At 42.7% G+C, this 13,601-nt stretch overlaps 1 protein-coding gene across 9 annotated transcripts in view; it reads left to right on the plus strand.

Moving 5' to 3' along the window:
- Window positions 1-13,601, plus strand: part of LOC146363381 (microtubule-actin cross-linking factor 1-like) — a 117,204-nt gene that overhangs the window by 101,058 nt on the left and 2,545 nt on the right. For 4 of the 9 annotated variants that reach the window (XM_084919772.1, XM_084919773.1, XM_084919780.1 and 1 more), the window contains 16 exons: window positions 61-220; window positions 308-502; window positions 609-881; window positions 969-1,157; window positions 1,306-1,417; window positions 1,547-1,704; window positions 1,927-2,089; window positions 2,180-2,334; window positions 2,424-2,498; window positions 4,831-4,848; window positions 5,592-5,709; window positions 7,400-7,462; window positions 7,990-8,022; window positions 9,990-10,207; window positions 11,966-12,088; window positions 12,742-12,850. In XM_084919772.1, the coding sequence (XP_084775898.1) occupies window positions 61-220; window positions 308-502; window positions 609-881; window positions 969-1,157; window positions 1,306-1,417; window positions 1,547-1,704; window positions 1,927-2,089; window positions 2,180-2,334; window positions 2,424-2,498; window positions 4,831-4,848; window positions 5,592-5,709; window positions 7,400-7,462; window positions 7,990-8,022; window positions 9,990-10,207; window positions 11,966-12,088; window positions 12,742-12,850 (2,162 nt within the window). The remainder of the gene's footprint in view (window positions 1-60; window positions 221-307; window positions 503-608; window positions 882-968; window positions 1,158-1,305; window positions 1,418-1,546; window positions 1,705-1,926; window positions 2,090-2,179; window positions 2,335-2,423; window positions 2,499-4,830; window positions 4,849-5,591; window positions 5,710-7,399; window positions 7,463-7,989; window positions 8,023-9,989; window positions 10,208-11,965; window positions 12,089-12,741; window positions 12,851-13,601) is intronic. The other 5 variants (XM_084919776.1, XM_084919778.1, XM_084919774.1 and 2 more) reach the window with 5 other exon arrangements.

Genomic DNA, 13,601 nt, shown 5'->3' on the forward strand with positions numbered 1-13,601 from the left:
CATTACTGTGAAAAATAAAATCTGTTGAGTAATAGCCGTCATCTTCTTTTCTCCATCAAGACAACACAAGCTGGAGGAGGCTCTGCTGTTCTCTGGTCAGTTTGCTGAAGCTCTTCAGGCTTTGGTGGACTGGCTGTACCGAGTGGAGCCTCAGCTAGCAGAAGACCAGCCCGTCCACGGGGACCTGGATTTGGTGTCCAACCTCATGGACTCGCATAAGGTGTGTATATTAGAACAAACAGAACTATACTGCTATGTGAACATGTGTGCTATGTTCACTCATGACTGGTAACTTTCCCACTTACAGGCTTTCCAAAAAGAACTGGGGAAGAGAACCAGCAGCGTTCAGGCTCTGAAGCGTTCGGCCCGTGACCTGATGGAGACCGGCCGCGATGACACAGCGTGGGTCAAAGTTCAGCTTCAGGAGCTCAGCAACCGCTGGGACACAGTCTGTGCCCTATCAGTCACCAAGCAGACGCGCCTGCAGCAGGCGCTCAAACAGGTCAGAAAGGCGGCTGCACAGCTGCTTTCACTGTCAAACTTTTCTCCACATTTTTCCGTAATTAGACAATCGCAGATCCATAAAAAAAGCTCTGTGTGCCTGTCAGGCGGAGGACTTTCGCACAGCGGTGCAGCTGCTCCTGGAGTGGCTCTCAGAGGCGGAGCAGACGCTTCGTTTCCGCGGCGTCCTCCCCGAAGAGGCGGAGACTCTGCAGGCGCTGCTCCACACACACCGGGACTTCATGGGCACAGTGGAGGAGAAGAGGACTGACGTGAACAAGGCTGCTGGCATGGGAGAGGGCATCCTGACCGTGTGTCACCCCGACTCCATCACCACCATCAAACACTGGATCACTATCATCAGGGCACGCTTCGAGGAGGTGACGAAGAAATAAATCAATATTTGTCACAAGTATTGCTTTGTTGTTGAGATTTCTGACTAATTAATAACCGTTTTCAATCTGCAGGTGCTGACTTGGGCTAAACAGCACGAGCAGCGGCTGGAAACGGCTCTGACCGAAGTGCTCAACAATGCCAACCTGCTGGAGGAGCTCCTGTCATGGCTACAGTGGGCTGAGACCACACTGGTCCAAAGAGACACAGAGCCACTGCCTCAGGACATCCCACAACTCAAAAACCTCATCACAGAGCATCAGGTGGGTCCTTCAGTGGCCTCAGTGACTCATCAGTTGTTTGTCTTTTTACTAAACTTGCAGACGCAGTATTTTAATGTATTACACTCTAAGACTGACTATGTTTGGACGCACATTTGAGTTACTGTCTGTTGCTGTTTGCTGTACTCAGATGTTTATGGAGGAGATGACGAGGAAGCAGCCGGATGTCGACAAAGTGACAAAAACCTACAAAAGAAAGCCAGCCGAGCCTCCCAGCAGCCTGGCGGAGAGGAGAGGCGCTCGTAAGTCTCCTGTGTTTACCTCTCAGCGAACAAATATTATCATCTCCCACGTCTGTTTCACACTGACGCTAGTGAATGTGGTCGAAAGGTGCAGGTGCTGTTTCGTTTAGCTTTACCTGTTCTCTGCAGGAAAACACCAGCAGCAGCAGCAACAACAGCAGGCGGCCATGCAGGTTTCTGGGGGAAACCCACGACTCAACCAGCTGTGTGCCAGGTGGCAGCAGGTGTGGTTGCTAGCTCTCGACCGGCAGCGCAAACTCAACGATGCTCTGGACAGGCTGGAGGAGGTACATTAAATTTGGTCAAGCAAAGCTACCCACACTCACTAAACATTAAACTTTATGTATTTTTTTTATTATTGTTGTTAATTAATTTTATTTGAAAAGGGACCGTGCAGAGCATTAACATAAATATGGCCATTCAATGCTTTGTAGCAGAGTTAGCTTAAGCTAATTTGCATCTGTTGTGTACTTTGAATCCTAATTAATGCCATTGTTGTCCATTTTCAGCTCAAGGAGTTTGCCAACTTTGACTTTGACGTGTGGAGGAAGAAGTATATGCGCTGGATGAACCACAAGAAGTCCCGCGTCATGGATTTCTTCAGACGCATCGACAAAGACCAGGATGGAAAGATCACACGGCAGGAGTTCATCGACGGCATCTTGGCCTCGAGTACGAAGCTGCAGTGGTTTTGTTTTGTGTTTATATTGTTGTTTTGTTTTATATTTCAAAGATGGTAAATATCATATCTAATATCCTCAGAATTTCCAACCAGTAAGCTGGAGATGACAGCCGTGGCAGACATCTTTGACAGGGATGGAGACGGTTACATAGACTACTACGAGTTTGTTGCTGCTCTGCACCCCAACAAGGATGCCTACAGGCCGACCACTGACGCTGATAAGATCGAGGATGAGGTAAGAGGAAGCTTAGAAAAATGTCTCGCTATAAATTTACCTCAAAACATGTCAGTTATTGACGGCTTGTCTGGTCTGTGGTTGTGCAGGTGACGCGGCAGGTAGCCCAGTGTAAATGTGCCAAGAGGTTCCAGGTGGAGCAGATAGGCGAGAACAAATACCGGGTAAGTTCAGCTCTATTTATCGATCTACTGTTAGAGATAAAATAAAGATTCAAAAAATTACTTTTGGAAAAAAGATATTTTTAATAGGAATTGTTTTAAAAAACTGGGTCAAAGGGGATTTACTTTGATTGTGCAGCAGTATGCGACCTTTTAAGGTGCATATGAGGTCAAAGTAGTATAAACAAACACTCAGGTTCAAATTTACACCTAACACAAGAGTGGGTGTGACAGCACCCAAAATCAATGTTTATTATTTTAAGTAATGTGAAACGAACGAGAAGGAAGTAGAAATCTAAGCATGACTGCTAAGATTTACCCGTGAATCCCATTTGACCCGGTTCTGATTGGTTCATTATTCATTACTGACTGTGACTGCACTTCATTAACTTCTCAACTTAACTTCACAGCATTTCACGCACGTGTGTCCATCTCACATCATGATAATCATGGTGTATTTAAGTGTTTACGCTGTTGCTGTCATAATATGTCATAACATTGATAGAACATGTTTATAACAACTGCGGGATGGCTGTCTTTTTCATCACAAAGCATTAATAATCCTGTAAATGCGACAGCACAGATACACACAGCAGGGTGGGAATTAGGAGCTGTAACTGAATTACTGTTGGACTGTAAAACCTGGTTCTCTGCAGGAAAAATGTGGAGTGAATCTAAAACTAGTTAACAGAGTTTTTGATGATGTCGTTCTAAATTTTATGTCACTGAAATACATTTTTGTTTAATTGTTGGGGATATTTAAATTATGGGTTGTGAGGAGTAAAGTTTATTCAGTGTCTGAGAACCGCTGATATGGACCCGGAGCCAAAGTGTTCTCCTGTATTTGTTTTTATGAACGCCATAAAGATGAAAGACTTTAAAGACTGTCCTGTGGGAGATCATTGGCTGTATTGTAATCACTTACCCTTTTGGAGGTAACAGCCAGTATTTTGGTACACCCAAGCATGCATGAATCTTTTTTTATAAACCTTTACATTCATATATCACCAGTAACCTGGTTAAAATCTGCCTTCTTATGTGGAAGATGTGTTTTCTTGGCATAAACACAGTAAAACCTTATTGAACCAAAAAGCAAAAATACCTGTAAGAACTCAGTTTAAACAGTAATTTCTTCTAGTTTCAGAAACTATGCTTGCTTGGCTTGTAACTAAAATAAAATCCTAACCCAAATAAAGTCTCCTACAAGCTTTTTGGCCTCGTAGTTTCCTTTTGGGCAGCGGTGTCGCAGATAAATACAACAAAATAAAACCAGTACCGGTACCCAAAAAACGAACATTTATTCATAACACTCGGGAAAAGACCCAGGGAAACAGAGTTAACGATAAAGACGATAAAAAAATAATGATAAAAACCCTGAAAACTATAAATTTCACACCCGAGCCTCAACTCTTGCGGCCCGGTACCAAACGACTCATGGAGCGGTACCGGTCCGGGGGTTGGGGACCACTGCTTTTGGTTATGCCACACAGGTAAAAGCTCAAAATAGAGGAGTAGATGTGAACCTAACTGTACGGGTCACCAAAAACTGGACCAAGATGAACAGATTAAGTGAAAAATGACTGAATATATTTAATTTTAATCCAAAATCTAACTACAGAGGAGGTGCCTTGTTACTGCACCTTTTAGGAAAATTCTCCGGACGTTGGTGTAGGGGTTAGCACTGGTTATTGATGAATTTAAATTGGCTGTAGTTATGAGGTAGATGAGGCGCTCTATGGTTAAATGTGGCTTGCAATATAAGCTGCTTGGTCAGTAAGACTAGAAAGTCATATAAATGTGAGTGCACTTGCATTATCTGTAGACTGAACTTCACACAACGTGGCAGACAGCAGCAGTCTGTGTGTGTCTGTGCAGCATTATACAGCAGACCTCAGCTCTGACCGTTTTCAGCAGCATTTCCTGGATCGGCCATCACTGCCACTGCTACAGTTTGTGTCCACTCCATCATTACCCAGTGGGTAATGACATCCAGCGTCAGACTGCAGGACGCTGGGGATACTAATCGTCACAGTGTTTGTCTCTCTGCTCCTCTGTGTGTGTCTGGCTTCTCTTTTCTTCTCTGTCTTTGACTTCATCTCCTGTCTCGACTTCATCGTCACCCATTTTCACATCGCTGACGTAACTGCCACACACGGCTTCTTTTTGCTTTCACCACTAATTGTGAGCCCAAGTTTGAGTTTTCTGAAAACACTGTACACAGATAAATGGTGTCCTTTCATACATCACAGATTCAAGTTGTCGGTATTTGTTGTTTCATTCTCTCTTTCTCTTCCCTTTGTCTTCCTCTGCTCCGTGTCTTCTGGATTTATTGTAGTTCTTCCTCGGAAACCAGGTAAAGTGACGTCCGCTGCTGCGAGTGGACGTGTGAAAGCTGCTTCCCCGTTCTCCACTGAAGGAGTGCACCGCTTCCTGTTTCCGTATACTTGAAGAAAATACCGTTATGATACAGTAAATCTGTATTTATTTAATTTTACGTTTTCAAGGAAGAAGCACTCCTTTGTGGCTTTGCAACGTGTAAGCGGGTTTCGCCGTCCGCTCGTGTTTCTGCTGTGATTTGTTTGGTGTTGAGAGTGACAAATTGCACAATGCGAAGCTGGCGACAGTGACATGGCTGAAGGGGTAATTAGTGGTTCGGTGATATATAGTGTGCTTGGGACTGAAGCTGGGAAACAAATCAAGCTGCTTGGAGAGAGATCCAGAAAATTCCTTCTGTGCTGGTATCGCTTGGAGGTCTGCTTCGCTGGGCGGTTTGAAAAACAATAACATGTTAGAAAACTTCAAAGACTGAATATAAATACATGACTGATTTATATTGTGTGTGACGATGCGTGGATATGAGTGGCTGGGTGAACTGGGCTGAGATCTGTAACTTCTGTCAGTGCATGGTTTTTCTGTCAGTGCATGGAGTAGAAACGATGCTCAGATTTGGTACTTGGGCTTCTTGGTGTGATGGTTGTAAATCTTTAGAAACCAAATGGTTGTTTTTACTCATTAATTTTTTTTTTCCTGATTTCCTCTTCTGTTTCCACTCTTTTTGGCCCTTCTTCCCTCTGTTTTTTTTTTCACCTGCCCCAGTTTGGAGACTCTCAGCAGCTGCGTTTGGTGAGGATTTTGCGCAGCACGGTGATGGTGAGAGTCGGAGGAGGTTGGATGGCTCTAGACGAGTTTCTGGTCAAGAACGATCCATGCAGAGGTGAGCAAAGTGGACAGACAAACAGATCAGCCTCCTCTCATTTATATACACACACACACACACACACACACAAGCCTGACCGATACTAGATTATGTTGGGGCTTTTTTTTAGGCATATCAGCACAATTTCAATTGGCAGTGAAAAATAATTATATTGATTAGTGTATACAACAAACTACAAATCACTGGAAATAATTCTGACAATACATTTTCACCTCATTTAAACTTAAATTAGATCTGCTTTGTTTTCAGCATATATCTTATTCTTAGCTTTTATAATCAGAATTTGTTTTGGCAAACTCTTAAATTTATATGATTAACTTTCAGTTAGCACTCTACTAAACAACTTTTCATTATGTGTAGTGACGATTTTCAACATTTTATTTTTAGCTAAAACTTTTAATACACTATTTATACTTTAGCTTTGTGGCTAAGAATTTTAACTGCAAATCGTGCTTTTAGCTAATAATTTTTTATTCCTGATTTTATTTAGAAACGTGTCAGTTATGATTAATACAATTTTTGATTCTTATATATTTTAAGCTAACTCAAACCATTAACTATAACTTTCAAGTTAGTAATTATGAACTTTTTACTCTTAGCTTTAGCTAGCATTAGCATTAGTAAACTGTTAGCTCGTACGTTAAGCTGATATTTTCCAGCTTCTCATTCCTACTTAAATCTTTTTGTAACTGTTTATCTCTTAACAGTTAGCTCCTAACCACATGTGTTAATTAGTTTTTTAATTTAATTCTTTTTCAAATGTTTATCTGTTATGTTTAAGCAACAGTTTAAACTTCCATTATGATTAGCTAACATTTTCCAACTTTATATTCATACTTTTATCTCTTTTAGTCATTTGTTTGTCAGGTTTAGTTGACAATTTATTTTATCTCATGATTCTAACTGCTTTTACATATATTTTTTTCATTTTTTAAAAACTTTTTAAAATCTGATTAGATCATTTATGCAGTTTTATTATTACTAAGTATCAGTTCTTTTTAGTTTAGCTTTAGTTGTAGGCTTTAGGTCTGAAAAGGATCTTTAAAAAAAGCCTCATCATTAAAACTTGAAGCCATTTATGGGGACTAAGATGCTTTTTTAAATGAATGGGGCACCATCTTGAGAAAAAATATCCAGTGGTATATATCGGTCAGGCACAAGCACTTAGACACCATCACACCAAAGCAAACAAACCCTCAAAGATGTTTCTCAACATGTTTACAACGGCGAACACAAGTGGCTGAACGCAAACGGAGACAAAACATGAAATAAAGGACAAAACACACAAACCGACTCAAGTTTCTTTCGTTGTTCTGTCAGCAGGTGATGCAGTGAAGCGCTGCACCGTCTCATTTTTCTATCCAGTGTTTTCTTCCAGTGACGTCGGTGTAATTGTTGTGCTCCTCGGAGTGGTGTTTCTCTCTCTCTCTCTGTCTCCATCTCTCTTCCCCAATCTGTCATTTCCCTCCGAGCCCATCCTCTGTCGATCCCAAAGGACTCCATCTTAATCATCATCTTATCTCGTCACATGTTTTATTTCTGTATACACACACGTCCTCTCCTCGGCCTCTCTCTGTTCATTCTTTCTTAAATAAAAAACGTAGTATTGCATGGTGCATGATCCTCAGTTTCTCTTTATTCCCTCCCTTTCTTTTTTTCCTTCTCTCCCTTTTTTCTCTTTTCTCAGTGCAACATCCAGGAATAAAGATTCTCCGCTCCGATTCGAGTAGCTCCATCTCATCTCGTATAGGTTGGATTTCTCCTCTATCTCTCACGCTTTCTCTTAGCTGCCTGTATTTCCTCCGTCTGGTTTGGTTTTGATTGGTTTTTTTGTGTTCCCCTGGGCTTCCACCTTTCTTTTTTCTCTTCTTCTTCATTCTTTTTTTGTTGCTCTTATCTTTATTGTTCTACCACCTCCCCTTTCTCTTCTTCTTCCTTGGTTTGGTGGTTTGGCCTTGTTGCTGTGCCTTGCTGACTGTGATCACCTGACTAACATTATGTCTCCCCACTGTTCCTCCCCTACTGTTGCTGCTGGCTCCAGCCCTGAAATCCTGATCTGTTCCCTTTTCCCAACACCTTTCAGGGGTCTCCGACACTCGTCCGGACCCCAAGAGTTCAGCTGTGTGTGTGTTTGTGTGTGTTTAGGGCTCGTGTGTATCTAAAGCTGTTTTTTAACAGATTGGTTTAACAGTCTTAGGATTGTGTGTGTGTGTGAGAGACTTTCTTCATTCCACTTCCAGCATGCAGTTATTTCACGTTGTCTCTTGTGTCTCTTAGTGACAGTCACTCCTGGCTATTTCTGCTGCCGAGGTATCTACACTTCCTCTCTGTCTCTCACTCACCATCCATCCATCCATTCGTCTCCATCTTTAACCACAGCTGTCCTCTGTGTGTGTCTATATATGTGTGTGTGTACGCGTGTGTGTGTACTCTTTATAACCGTGGTCAGGTTTGTGCGTTAAAGGCATTCATGTCAGTCCCGTCTGTGTGGCACATGTTTGCGTCATGCTTTCCTCACTCACAGTAAAAAGCAGGATTTGGCCAACCCCCTGGTCTTTAGATGTAACTCGAGGTTTGGTGATTTTTACAAAGTAAATCCGTAAATAAGACATTATTGAGACAAGAAGAGAGCGTGTGTAAAACTAAATGAATAAACACAGAAAAAAATACAGCGGTCACTATGAGTAGTAAGTAAAGACAGAGCTGCTCTTTTGTCTGCTTCGTAGAGAAGAACGTAAAAACTCTTGATTTGTAGGAGAAAAATATTGGTGTCTTAGACCTGGGCGTGGCCAGCCTGGGTTTCTAATAACGCTGGCTTTCCAACGCGGCTCCTTTAAATGTGATGGCTGGTTGGTGGGAGACACAATTACAGGGTGCACCTGGCTGGCTGGCTTTGAGGGGGGACATAATTACAGGGTGCACCCGTTTAATTGACTGGCCTTGCTATTCAGTTGCTTGGGACGAGCTAGCTGCAGCCCTCCTCTCCTCCTCCTTCTTTTAAAGACTTTTTTCCACTCTTTTCTTTCATTCCATTTCTCCTCCACTCTGAATCTGTGTCTTCTCTCCCTTTCTCTTTCTTTCTGTATTTATTTGTTCTCTCTTGAACCCTCCCGTTGTCCTCGGTCTCTCCACTCTCTCTTTTTGTGGCTGGCTTCTCCAGGCTTGCTGTTGTCTGCTGGGGCTGCTGCACCACTTTTTGTCCAAGAATGCCGCTGAGTGTTTTTTGAAGACGGGAGAAACCCTGAATCTCTGGGTTCTCTCCTGCTAAGCATAAACCAGGCATGACCCCCACATGTATTTATACACAATCTGTGTGTATACAGCAGAGCTGAGATGCTCCTTTGCAGCAAGAAGTGAAAAACTACTTGAGATCTTGTTGACAAACAGCATAAGAGCAGCTGCACTTTGCTTCCAGCGCGCTCAGACGATTTTAAGCAGATACGCAACGAAAGTGTGGCACTCAGTCACAGTTTGCAGATTATGAGAGCAGAGACACGTGCTGTTGCTTAAGGAGTTATTTAAGGAGGAGTCTTTCACTTTTATATGTGATCTATAGAATAGTCTATCAGTCTTATTTCTCTGTTTACAGCATCAGGAAGCAGCGAGTGGGCTGCTGTCACTACCTGTAAAGTTTGCTCATACACGTGTTATGAAGCATGCATGGTGGCCACACAATTAAACTACCTGTTTATTCAGTTTTAATTTTTTGGCATAAACATTACATTTCCAACAATATTGATAGTTTCCCTTTATTTCATAAATGATGTATCAAACTGATTTGCAATGTGGCCCCCTGCTGGGTGAGAACAGTACTGCAGGTGGGCCTCAAGAAGTTATTTACAATAAAGGAAAATAAGTTTGAAATAACCACCAAGTTCTATAGCCTTTCTCTGAAGCAATGGCATTGTGTCTCCGAACTCGTGTCCACCAGTGTCGATGACTAGCTGACTTTTGTTGCGTATCGCAGTAATTAATTTGCTCCCACCTTTGCACTCAAACAAAACACGCCCCTCGCTCGCCTCCCACCTTAAAAATGACTCAACCGAAGTGCACTTAACAGTCCCTCAGTCCCCGAAACCCCACCCGACCAAACACCTGCTCTGCTCACGCGCACTCTCAAAGAAACATGCACCGACTCTGACGTCTGCAGCCAAGGAAGCACTGACTTTCTCCCTCACTCTGCTCGCTCCCTCTGCCACCCCCTGCTGGAGGAAACCTCAGAGCCGACTCGAACTCAGACTCATTGTTCCCTTCCCTGTCCGTCTCTTTATGTCCAGCTCGAGGTCGCACCAACCTGGAGCTAAGGGAGAAGTTCATCCTTCCTGAAGGAGCGTCTCAGGGTCTGGCCGCCTTCCGGTCCCGGGGCCGTCGCTCCAAGCCGGGCTCGCGGAACGCCTCGCCCACCCGCTCCTCTTCCTCGGCCTCCCACAGCGGAGCTTCCCTCCCCTCTGCTCCCTCTGCCCCGGCCACCCCGACGGCCTCTGCATCATCCAGGGTAAGGTTTTTCCCTCGAGTCATTACACAGCATTAATGACAGAGCAGGGATATAAGCACTGAGTAATAAACATTTACAGTAAATTTAGAACTAATAGTGGTTTAAAAGTTGGTTTTGTAACACTTTTAAGTAATATTCAAAATACTAGAAAATACGGTTAAACACACATCTGATACTATCATAGGAAATGAAACTTATTATTACTTGATCAAGTTATCTACCCAAAACATTAAAAGCCTTGAATCCTCCCACTGCACATGCTGAAATGTGCTTGTTACTTAAAAGCGAACATTCTGCATGAAGTGTAGAAGTGCCCTCGACCTAAAGATATAAAAGATGGCCTTGGCAGTATGAAGTCAGTTTTCAGACGTAATAAACGTAGCGTTGATCTTACTGAGAAATCAAGGAACACTGTCAGACACGCCTTAAAGCATGCCCTACTTTAACCACCTGTTTTATTCTGGTTAGGGAATGTCAAGAAAAACAAAAGTAATAAAGTGAAAAATCAGGAGCTTTTTTTTCCCCTTTTTTTTTTTTGCTATATATTACTTAATAACTTTGGTGTAATATGAAAAGGGGGAGCTCTTTGTCAGTAGGAAAGTCCAAAATTTATGCTTTCAAATTTTTCAGAGCTGGCTGGTCGGCCTTTCCAAGTAGTCTCTCCCTAGAGCAGGGGTGGGGAACTCCAGGCCTCAAGGGCTGTGTCCTCCAGGTTTTAAATATCCACCTGTTTCAACTCATCTGAATCAAATGATTAGTTTATTATCGGCTCTGGAGAACTTCAAGACATGTTGAGGGGGTATTTTAAATCAGCTGTGTTCAAGCTGTGATCAAGGATGCATCTAAAACCTGCAGGACACTGGCCCTTGAGCCCTGGAGTTCCCCGACCCCTTCCCTAGAGACATGGTTCCATGTTTTTACACCGCCAGACCACCTCAGCCTCTTACAGTTTATATCTGGAAAAAATTAGAAATGCTCAGGTACCAGGATTTGAAAAAGGGGGAAAAATGCAACGACTTGTAAAAAAGGATGTTTTTTGGCTTTTGCAAAAATCTTAAACTGGTGTAATATTCCTTTACTGGAAGATGGAAAACACGTATTCTAGATGAAAGTTGATTTTTGTAGCTCTCTCTCTCTCTCACACACACACACACACACACACACACACACACACACACACACACACACACACACACACACACACAGTCTTTCATGCTCATCTTCTGTTGTGTGTTGGAGTGTTTGTTAAATAGAAACATCGTCATTGTCAGGACAAACAGACCATTGTTATTTCTTAGTGTCGTCATCTGATGTCAGTGATGTTCCTGTTTGTCATGTGAACGCTGTGTGTGTGTGTGTGAAGTGGTGCACATTTGTAACTGTGTGTTTTTATGCTTTGTAACATAGTTGATTTGTTGTCATCCTCCTGTTGTTGTTTGTCAGAAATCACCGCATCCCTAACTGTGAAATTTTATGTTTTGTTCTTTTTTCTTTCATCTTTTTGCCTTTTCCCCACGTTCCTCTTATTCAACCCTGCTAACCTCGCTGCAAACGTGTCCTTCCTGCATTGATGGGGTCTCTCTTTATGGGAAAAAAAAAATGAATGATCCACTCTTACACATTAATCTGCTGCGCTGAACTGTCCATCCAATGCCCCCACACCTCCTCCCCACACCCCCTCCTTCATTTGCTTCTTCCCTATGCTGCTTTGCTCTCCTCCACCCTTCCTTCCTTCCTTGCTTCCCTTCCTCCCTTCAGTCGTCCCATACTCACTCGCGTGACTATGCCAAGCCCTGGCTGGCACACAGTAAAACTCCAACGCCAACCAAGTGCCACTGCTGCCCAGATCTCGGTCACAGCCACACCACTCCTGGGCACGAGGTAACACACCCACCCACCCAACCAACTCCCCTGCCCCACCCAACCCTACTCCACTGAACGCGCTAATGCACTAATGCACACTTGCAGGTGCTCTCACATGGGAAGCTTTACTTTGGCTGGGGTGATTTTGAGCTTTGCTTGAATTGTTTTGGTTTTTTTGTATCAAAATCAAAGGTGAATAAGGATAAAACCTGCAGTTTAGTGCATTTATTTATCATTTCTCAGCTGAGTCGCTTCATTTCTTTAACTGAAATGACAGTAAAATTATTATTTTGTGGCTTTTAACTCTTGATTAGATAAAAGCAAGTTGATGAGATATCCTTGGTATTAAAAAAAGAGCAAATAATAAAGAAAAAAATTAAAGGAGTAATCAGCAGATTTATTCCATATAGTTTCATGTGGTCACATAGTTTTATAAACACATACCTTCACAATTAATAGTAGTGTTTAATATAGTGTTCATATGTTGTTGGTGTTTTTGTGTTTAACACGTTTCTTTGTGTTGTTTATTATTTATTTGTAGATCTGTTTTTGTTCATGTCCATGTGGATGTGATATGTTGTGTTAAATCCCCTGTGTGTGTGTCTGTGTGTGTGTCTAAAGTGATAACAATGAAATTATCCTCAGCTGATGTCTGCCATGTGCTCCTGCAGGGGGCGCCATCTGGGTCCAAGTTAAAGAGACCGACCTTCCACTCGAGCCGAGGCTCGCTAACCGGGGAGAACGGTGGAACGACACACACCAGCAAACCATCGCGGACGGGTGAGACACCAGCCATGTGTCCTGGCTACTGTAGACACGTTATCTACTTCATTAAGGAAGACCTGCTGATTCCAACCTCTATATTTTTATTCATTAACTCTACTAGATTAGCTTTGCAGGACTCACAGTTCAAAGTAAGCCCCTGTCCCTGCTAAGACTTACCAGAAGGAGGTTTGATTGTAAAGTGGGTGGGGCTTCTCTCCTTGCATGCAGGGCAGGTTTTAAAATTCCTGTGACCAACAGACGTCAGCGAATGTGTAAATTCACAGCCAATTCACAGCATTGTTGCTGCTGAGATATTTACTCTCGTATAACTGAATTCAGTTCTACTCATAAATTTGTGTCAACATCTGAGACTAAAACGTAAAAGTGCCAAAAACTGCAGTTCCTCTAACGGCCACTTGGAGGCCGTCCCCTGAAGTGAGTTAGCCTCCATACACTCCAGGGTTAAAATGTCCAGCGTTACAGCAGAAAGAAACATGAGTCATAGTTTTCCCCTTCATGGCAGCTGTTCACTGAGTGATTTATGTTGTGAAGTCACCTGTTGATGTTGTAGTAGACTAATTATTTCGGTAACTTCTGCAGCATTTTAACGCGGTTATATGTCAAATAATAATAGCTTAATTGCACTAATAGGCCATGTCCAAAAGGTTTGTGCACAGGTTGTTACTGAGAGTGAAATACTAGTATTTTATTTGCTTGTTAAGATTCATTATTGGGTGTCTGTGTCTAGTCCATAAATTAAGCTTAC

Source organism: Perissodus microlepis, chromosome 22 (genome assembly GCF_051167445.1).
Source record: "Perissodus microlepis isolate ML-2025 ecotype Zambia chromosome 22, ASM5116744v1, whole genome shotgun sequence".
Lineage (NCBI taxonomy): Eukaryota > Metazoa > Chordata > Actinopteri > Cichliformes > Cichlidae > Perissodus > Perissodus microlepis.